The 10,124-nt window shown below is 37.8% G+C and overlaps 1 protein-coding gene across 6 annotated transcripts in view; it reads left to right on the top strand.

Annotated features, from left to right (window-relative positions):
- LOC135195578 (uncharacterized) overlaps window positions 1-9,675 on the top strand; it is a 415,413-nt gene extending 405,738 nt beyond the window's left edge. For all 6 annotated transcript variants that reach the window (XM_064221879.1, XM_064221883.1, XM_064221878.1 and 3 more), the window contains 3 exons: window positions 5,295-5,573; window positions 6,658-8,165; window positions 8,518-9,675. In XM_064221879.1, the coding sequence (XP_064077949.1) occupies window positions 5,437-5,573; window positions 6,658-8,165; window positions 8,518-9,497 (2,625 nt within the window). In that variant the 5' untranslated portion in view covers window positions 5,295-5,436 and the 3' untranslated portion in view covers window positions 9,498-9,675. The remainder of the gene's footprint in view (window positions 1-5,294; window positions 5,574-6,657; window positions 8,166-8,517) is intronic.
- The last annotated feature ends 449 nt before the right edge of the window (window positions 9,676-10,124 follow it).

Consider the following 10,124-nt stretch of genomic DNA (forward strand, 5'->3'; position numbering starts at 1 on the left):
CGGTTTCTTCCAGTCTGGTTGGTTTCAGAATTCCGTTTTCGGACTGGAGCGTTTCTTCAGGTCCAGGTTTCAGAATTCATGTCGTCAAAACAAACCTCGAGTAGTGAGGATCACTTTTGGATCCTCAGCTTCGCCCGTGCTACCTTCATCTTCGTGGTTACCAGTCTCTCTCTCTCTCTCTCTCTCTACGGGTTGCTCTATGAGCAAGAGCCCGTGCTGGCATACGGCCAGCTTAATTAATCTCCAACAACAAGTCTCTCGTTTTCTATTTTCAAAGATTTAATTCAATTAAAGTTGATGAGAGCGTAACTTAAGAAGATGAGAAAAATGGGTTTAAATTTTTTTATATTGTCTTTTTGCCCTCACATCATCCTTAATATTTTTGGTTTTCGTCTGCTTATTCTCTTGTCAATACTTGCATTTTGATATTCGATTCTAGTCAACGGATATTGAATTACTTTTGTTCTATTCGTGTTGCTAAAGACCGGCTTTCGAGTAAGCTGGTGGCCACACTACTTGCAGTCATGGTCAGTTTATATTTAGCATTAGATATGATTATTTGTATTATATGTGCGTTTGTCTGTGTGTGATCGTATCTAACCAGTTAATTTTATTAAGGCCATATTAAACCAATATTATTTATATTGGCCATATCTAACCAGTTAATTATATTAAGGCCATATCTAGCCAGTTACTTTTTTAAGGACATATTAAAGTAATTATTTATATTGGCCATATCTAACCAGTTAATTACATTTTGGCTATATCTACCATATTCACTATACTAAGGCCATGTCATTCAGCTGAATTACCTCGTCATTCAGCAAGCAGTCATGACGCTGTCAGAATGGTGTACCGGCACATTCCTTCTCTCTCTCTCTCTCTCTCTCTCTCTCTCTCTCTCTGTGGGAGGAGGAGGTTTTATTGAGACGCATTGTGTCCCTCTTTTGTCTTGCGCTTCATTATGGCCATCGTCTTGCAGGAGAAACTACGCTACTCTCGATGGAGCTCGTGAAAACAATGCGACGTGGGCTCGTTCGTTTTGAGGAGTATTTTGGGGGAGAAAAACTACCTTCCAACCTTTAAAGGGTTTTTCTCGTTCACAATTGAACGCGCTCTCCCCGACGATGGTCGTTCCTGCCTCCGCTCGCATCAGTTCTTGTGAGATCGTTTTCATTTATCTTTGATCATTATGCGCGGCTGTATCTTACCTACATTGGAGTCGAGATGGCCGCATTTATGAGGCAATTTTGGTGAATTACCCCGGATCTCTCCACAATGGACGTCTTCATTTTAAAACGAATGGATGGGTGTATGAATATGAGATTATATATAATATAATATATATTATATATATGTATATATATATATATATATATATATATATATTATATATATAAATATAATATATTATAATATATAATATATATGTATATTATATATATATATATATATATTATATATATATATATGTGTGTGTGTGTGTATGTGTGTGTGTGTATGTGCATATATATATATATATATTATATATATATATATATATATATGTAATGGTATATTACGTATGTATATATATATATGTATACGTATGTATATGACTTATATATTATAAATATAATAATCCCCAATATATATATATATATATATATAGATATATATGACTATTATATATATATATATACCCTATATATATATATATATGATCCCAAAGTATTTCATCATAAAATTCTCTGTCATTGAATACAGTACACGTATATCTTCTAAGAAGTAGTCTACATACAAAGGAAATATCAGAAGTGCATATTCTTCTATCCTAAATCCTAATTTCGGTAATCCCAAGAAAAATTATTATGTAATAGAAAAAGAATTTAGAGGAAACATATTTTATGAAGCCAGTAAATGCTTTCTGCTACTCAGGTGCATTTGGAATTAGATCCATAGATAAAGAAGTAAAAAACAGACTTCAATTCATATTGCCAAGTCTGGCCATTTTTTGCAAGATTTTTTTTAAAGTGTCTCTTACTTTGCAAGATGGGATAAATGCCTTTCTTTATCCATTTCTTACATTTCATTTCAGTTGTAGAATGATTTTCTGTAAAGAGTTGAAGCTAAGGGTATTTAAGTCTACATAAACAATAGAGGAAGGAAATCCCACCAAAAAAAAATGATCACAAATGATTGACGCTGAAGAAGAGGTATCTCAAAACTGCCATATAATTGAATCCTCTTTATGTAATAAGAGGCATTACTATACACAGTGAACGTTGTTCAGTACCGAGCTTTTGAAAACAAATCCCTCATGTTTGCTTGTTTGTATGGTGTTTTTACGTTGCATGGAAACAGTGGTTATTCAGCAACGGGACCAACGGCTTTACTTGACTTCCGCACCGCGTCGAGAGTGAACTTCTATCACCAGATATACACATCTCTAACACCTCAATGGAATGCCCGAGAGTCGAACTCGCGGCCACAGAGGTGGCAGGCCAAGACCATACCGATCACGCCACTGAGACGCTAAAAATCCCTCATTTGACATGAATTGATGGTCCGCTCTTAGTCGGTGATAATTATCAGCCCCGCCTTGTTGAAAAAGAATTGTGCGTATCTTTGGCAGACAGTGATGTATTTTATGGCGGAAGCGTTATTCTTTTTCCAGAATGCAGTAGAGAATTATATAAAGAAATAAAACACACCGAAATAACTGTCGCTACCCGGACTTCCATTAAGTAAATTTCGCTACGAATTTTGCCCGTCGCGTTTGGCGTTGGACCCCATGCCGGTTCAGCAAGTCAAAACCATTAACCTTATGAAGGGATTTTACGTTTATGAGCATCGCATAAGGATGGAAAATCACGCAAGTTATAATATTCGCTGAATATTTGGCGACAATGGTTGCCGGCCAGTGTCTCTGCTGATTTGGGTGTTCGCCAGACAACTACATAGTTGCCCTCCCTTAAACTTTTATATGATATATTATAATATATATATTAATATATATATAGATATATATATATATATTATATATATACACGCTGTACCTTGAAATAACACGAAAGCGCTTGGTACTCCTTTTATTTTTCATGTGGCCTTAGCTATATATACATATATATATATATATATATATATATATATATATATATATATATATATATATATATATATATATAATGTAGAATCTACTGGTCACTTTTTTTTACCAGATACATATGAAATTGTATTAGCCACAATGCCCTCTTAACTTCTTGAATTCTTTGCTCTTTTTTTGGATACGCTTGTCACTACAGAACCTGAAGATCCAAGTTCAAAGAAATCTGAAGAAGACATTCTAATGTCTGTTCCTGGGAAACGAACCCAGGTCCAATAATCATAAAGAGATTACGTTGTGGCTATTACAATTTCATATATATATATATATATATATATATATATATATATATATATATATATATATGAAATTGTAATAGCCACAACGACCTCTTTGGGATTATTGGACGTGGGTTCGTTTCCCGGACCAGACATCACAATTTCTTCTTCAAATTTCTTTGAACTTGGATCTCCAGGCTTTGTAGTGACAATCGTATCCAAAAAAGAGCAAAGAATTCAAGAAGTTACGAGGGCATTGTGGCTAATACAATTTCATATGTATATGGTAAAAAAAGTGACCAGTAGATTCTACATTATATATATATATCTATATATATATATATATATATATATAATTATATATATATATAAGGTCACATGAAAAATAAAAGAAGGAGTACCAAGCGCTTTCGTGTTATTTCAAGTTACAGTGTATAGTCACGTACTATTTAGTGACATATATATACATCATACATATATATATATATATATATTATATAATATATATATATATATAATATATATTACATATATATGTATGTGTGTGTGCGTGCGTGCGTGTGTTTGAAATCTGTACGTATCAGAATTCGATAAACATAGGTATACAAGGAACGCTGTGTATAGTCAGCAATGAGTGCAGGAAACTCTTATTTTTACAGCTTGAAAAATATTCTGGAGTTATCCTCGCCATTAGTCGATCGTAGTAAGTCTTCTACTTTATTTACGCATAATAAAGTGTTTAGTAGCTCCATCGCCTACCCGGCGAGATGAGGACTGACTTTAACATCTAATTATTTGTACTAAATTCGAAACAAACCTCTAGTAGGCCTCCTTAATCGATTACTAACCCCAGACGCTACACTTTCCCTTTGCTGTGGTAAACTTTTCTCATTTTCGAGGCTTAAAGAGTGTCTTGGGGTGTTGACGCCATTTCCAAAGTTTCTTCGTGGTTTGTGGACCAGATAATTCCGGAATATAAACAATCCCGAACGCTGCTAAGTCAGGACAGGGAAGACTAGGTGGCTTGTGGTGTACTCTGCTCTGAGAATTTGGGGAGGGGTGCGGGGGGAGGGGCCGATAAAGTTTGGCCTTTGTGACTCTATAGCCGTGTTGCCTGAAAGAAGACCCTTTAAATTTTGTGGTATTATTATTATTATCTAATTTTTAAAAATCCTCATGGTAGACGAGTTTTAAATTTCAAAACTCGTGCTACATATGTACATTTACATAAATGTGCATATATGTACATTTACATAACTGTGGATTTGTTTCCCCATTATTATTATTATTTATTATTATTAGTATGTAGTTCACTAACGTTGATGGTTTCAGGAATATTGCTATTTAAAATGTAGCTTTCTCCTTTTCATTTATAAACTTACACTGTTTGTGTGTGTATATTATATATATATATATATATATATATATATATATTATATATATATATATATATATATATATATATCGTATATATATCAAGGCCACTGAATTATGCGCACGTAAAACGTTGCAAATTCCACCAGGAAAGAAATAAAACCAACGTTACCAAGCACTTTGATACAATATGAACACATTCTGAAGGTACAGTACTGAACACAATGGAAGTGAGTCTAAAAATAAACAAAATATTACAGCAATAACTGAGAAAGTCAAGCAAACAAAGCAAGGACACAAAAGGTTAAGAAACAACTCGAAAAAAAAAAACACACACACACACACACACACGCTATTGAGAAGAACCCCATTTTTATTTCTTTGTTGGTGGATTTTGCGACATACATACAGACATGTATAATATATATATATATATATATATATATATATATATATATATATATATATATGCATAAATTCTGTTTGTATCTTAAGATATTAAAGAGCAAGATAAAGTTACCGAGAGAACAGTATTGATGTTATTAATGCCTTTGCAGGTAACGGCGCTGCCCAAACTTAGCGTTCGGAAAGACTGCGTTCCCGTGACGTGATTTGCCCGGAGAGTTGACCAGACGTGCCCTGGGAGGGCGTAGGGTGGATGCGGCAACGAAAGAAGAAGAGGAAGAAGAAGAAAGTTTGATGGGCGGTCTGCGGGCGGCCGTGGGCGTGGTACTGGGCGTCATCTCTCTCGCCGTTCTCAGCCTCCATATCGCCCTCTGCATCCACTACCCGTCTCCACTCTTCGCCGTCACTCTCCTGCTCAACCCGTCGCTATGGTGAGCACAGGAGTCTCTCTCTCTCTCTCTCTCTCTCTCTCTCTCTCGCTTCACGGATCTCATGTGAAATAAAAAATATCAAGGCTGGTTCCTTCGAGTTGCAACCTTGTCAAATTTTATATATATATATATATATTATATATATATATATATATATATATATATATATATATATATATATGTCTGTGTGTGTGTACACAGAGAAAGTGTAACTGTTAAAGAATGTCAAGATTCTTTCTCAGTGGTTTTCAACGCATTAAAAATACTATAGTAGATTCACATCAACCTTGCATTTGATGTCTAGGCCAGTCCCTTACGACGCTCCTGATTGGCTGTTGATAAGCCAATCACAGGACTGGAAACTCTGTCTCTCGAGAGAGTTCAAACAGGCAGGATGCATGTTCCACCTCTCCTGAGGGATACTTTTGAAAGACGTATCCCTCAGGAGAAATGGAACATACATCCTGCCTATGTGAACTCTCGAGAGACTGAGAGTTTCCAGGGCTGTGATTGGCCAATCAGGAGCGTCGTAAGGGACTGGTCCAGACATCAAATGCAAGGTTGATGTGAATCTATAAGTACTTTTTTAATATTTCACCCTTGGCTATTTGTTTACTGATCCTCAGTGAACCTTTGTTTTCGTTGCTTCAGAATAAAATTCTTACGTTTGGCTTTAGGGGAAGTAACAGAGATATTGAGGTGAAAAGCAAGAGAGATTGCGTTTTCGAACATTCTCTTTGGGCTTCGTGTATAATAGGTATGGGACAGTTGTCAGCTGGTGATATTTGTGAATTTAATATTTAGAAACTCAATATAAAGTTCCTATGACCATGAAGGTCTTGATGGTCACTCAGATCTCCATAATTGTGTAGAAGCGACTTAACTGAAGCAAGGTTGCATACACGAAGTAAGCAGCAGGTGTGATTGTAGTCATCAGAGTGTTTCCATATTGCATATCAATTTTGACTATACAGGAAGAAAACACTTATAACAAAGTGTCACATCAAGTTTGATAAATGTATTTTCAGTCTGTACGCAGTGTTGTTTGTGGCAGAGCCTTACAGTCAGTCATTCATTCTTTCAGGCTGTTCCTGGGACTCATAGGCATGGGATGCGCCCTCCTCCTCACCCACAGAGACCAGCAAAGGAAAGTACGGGCGGGACACTGCACCTCCTGCCATCCTCACTATGGCTCGACAGTTGACACCAAGTGGCGGGCCCAGGACCCGAAATGGCGCGGAGGGGGAATGCACTGCCAGCGGGGGCCCTCGAGAGCAATCTACTCGTACAATGGGAACCTCCATAAATTTTACGCTTCCTACGGAGCCATTAACGAGAAGCAGTTGATAGAGATGAAGCACGCTACTCTGAAGTCCCCCAACGGCTCCAATGTTAATGACAAAATTTCGAATTGTCCGCCGGGAGAAACTAATGATACCCAGGGTGATGAAACGGGAGTACAGAAAGACCTAGGAAGTTTATGTGATGGAGAGAAAATACAATCAGAAGACGCAAATAATACTGATGGTAGAGTATCTGCCCAAGTAGAAGGAAAGGATGCAGGACAAAATGAAAGCCCCTCTAATTGTGTAGACTCAAGGAAGAGTGAAGAAATCGGTGCAGAAAGAGAAAACCAACATGAAAAGGGACAAGCAAATGATTCCACAGACACAGCCACAACTAATGCGCCTAACATTCCCCCTCCCTCCCCCCACGAGATGTACTACAGGGAGCGAAGATACTGTGATTGCATGGCCCGCTATGGAGCTATCTATCAGTACTCTCAACTACCCAGATCAGCTATGTCACCAAGATGTAACAGATATGCCATGCAGGACCGTTCTGTGAGTAGATACAACAGTAAGCTCTTAATGCGATGCAAGTTAAAACCACCCAACGATGTACCTGTCGAGCTCTTTGCTGCCAAAGGGGTTTCCTCGGATAAAGTTTCCACAGAGGCTGACAAGGAAGTTGACAGTGATGTTAAGAAATCCGAAGATGGCACCAGAGACAGTGTGAATGAAAACCAAGAAGTAGGTAGTAATAGTCCTTGCCCTTCGCAAAAGGTGTCTCAGGTGAGTGAGGAGGAAGTATCGTCTGTGGGATGTACTACTGATTCGACATCCCTTTCGTCTGTGGCGGATCTTTCCGCGCCGAGGGAATCTGTTAAACAAACTCCTCGTTCTACACTTAGTTCCAGCTTCATTGTGCCTCTGAAACACATGCCGCGGTTCTCAACACAGACCTCCACTTCACTTCCTCTTGGTTCTCCTTATAACGGCAAAAGTAAACACACAGACTACGGAGAAGACCACGAATCTACCTCCTTGTCCTCTGACCACACCGCAAGCGAGCAAGATTTCCAGGATCAGGACGTTGTTTCAATATCCTCTAAGTCTAGTCTCTTGCCATCTAGCCCAGAAAAGTCCATAACAAATAGAGACCTAACTAGATCGCCATTATGGCGTCCCTTTAAATCTTCCATTATTGGCAGAAAGAGACTTTCTGATGAAGATAGAAATAGTAATGAGGATATTTCTAAAAATCACCACTCCAAAGGTTATAGTACAGGGAATGACTCCACAAATGAAGGTAAGTTTGGGTTTTCAAAGGCAAATGATTGATTAAGAAGCAAGTATAATATACAACTCTGATTTTGATTGATGACTATGAGCATTTTTTTCTTTAATGAGTACTTAAGCTTATTATGTTAATGGTGCATGAACGAACTGTGTTAATATAAAGACAGCCATGTTATCAGATTTAATATTTTACTCTTATCAGTTTACTAAATTTTGTTATATCAGAGTTTATCTTTTTTAATTTAAATATGTGCATTGTCAGTATATAATGAATCATTACTAAGTGCAGTAGCAACACATTTATAGTATTTGGTAAAATTGCTGTCATGCAAAAAAAATATATTTCCTTTTATCACCAACAGATAGTCAAGAATCACCATCATCTACCTTGAAATCAGTGTTCACCAACAAGAAATCTTTCACAAAATCTGGAGCGGACAATAGGAAGACTTCTACTCTTGATCAGTCAAACTCGAACGAGAACATTTCATCTGGGTCAACCTCATCATCAGCTTCACCAGCTATGAAAGAAAAACGACGCCAGCAGGTTGACACTTCCAGACCCACGAAGTCCAAATCGTCTCTCAGTAGGAAGATCTCGGCAGCCAAGGCTCAGTCCCTTCAGAAGAATTCCAAAACACTGCTCCTTTCGCCGGCCAAGGCTGTCCGTTCTCTCGTTTTCAGAAATGCCCAGAAGAGGAGTGGGAGGGTGCGCAAATTGGCAGACGAGAAAACACAACAAGGTGATCACACTCCAGCCAAACTTCCTTTACTTTCATCGCCAAACGCAGAACCCATTCCAATGGAATCAAGCATCACCACTAATAAGACTGAATATGCTGAGTCAGCAAAGAAGAACGTGACTTCTGTTACTGATGCCTCGATCATTTCACAAGCAGCCAGTGCTTTAGAAGCAGCTTCTACTTTTTGCTCAACGTCTCCTATACCTTCTAGTAATTCTAATGTTGTATCCCAGATGGGGGGTGCCATGGCAGGTCCTAAGGTATCCAACCATTCCTCGGCAGTCACGTGGTCATTTTCCCAAGCTGACTCCTCAGCGAAAGAACTCCACTCGTCAACATCTGCCCAAGAAACGTCCAGCCGTTTTGCAGCCAATGAACCTACTGTTAAAACCCCGCTTTTATCTTCTCCTGCCACAAGCTCTACCTCCCCAGCAGTAGCAACGCCGCCAGTGACAACGATGGCTAGCTCAAGCTCACCTTGTGGAAGCCCGTCAGTGAGGCCTAAAGAGCCGAAGAAGCCTAAGATCAGGCTCAAGGGGAAACATCGTCCTCGTCCAACGGAGTCCATCTTGTTACTAACTGCTGATTCAGATGAGTGATGCTGCCGTACACGATGACGCTATAACACTGTGATTGAGTCACAAGTAGTAAGTATACTGTTGATCACAATAATGTTTGTTGACATACTGAATATTATGCTGTTTAGAAAAAAAACTATTTTCATTGTAAAAAGAATTGATGGATTATAGTATATTAACAGATGTACTTTGCATATCTCCTGATATATATATTATATATATTATATATATATATATATATATATATATATAAGATACTATTATGTATATATGTAAACCCACTTAACATAGATATGAATATGACTATTTCTGTGAATATCAAGATCTGTCTCTGTGTTATCACTAGCTGCATTTGCTTAACTGACAGCTTAGGTGCATAAACATCAGTCTTGCTCTGCTTTATTTCCCCGTGTTGTATTGCCTGGTCATAATTAAAGGAAACACAATTTACTCCATGTCTAATGTGCCGCCATCGTTGCACTCCTTTTGAAAGACATTTTTTTTTTTTTTGCATTGGGCTGCCAGTTAAGCAAAGCAAATTATTTTTACGAGCACAGCAAAATAGGTGTAAATTATGACAAAGAATAAAATGTCGCTGCTTCTGAACGCACTTATATAGTGAATCATTATATTATTGCTGTTTTAGTT

This window comes from Macrobrachium nipponense, chromosome 16 (genome assembly GCF_015104395.2).
Source record: "Macrobrachium nipponense isolate FS-2020 chromosome 16, ASM1510439v2, whole genome shotgun sequence".
NCBI lineage: Eukaryota > Metazoa > Arthropoda > Malacostraca > Decapoda > Palaemonidae > Macrobrachium > Macrobrachium nipponense.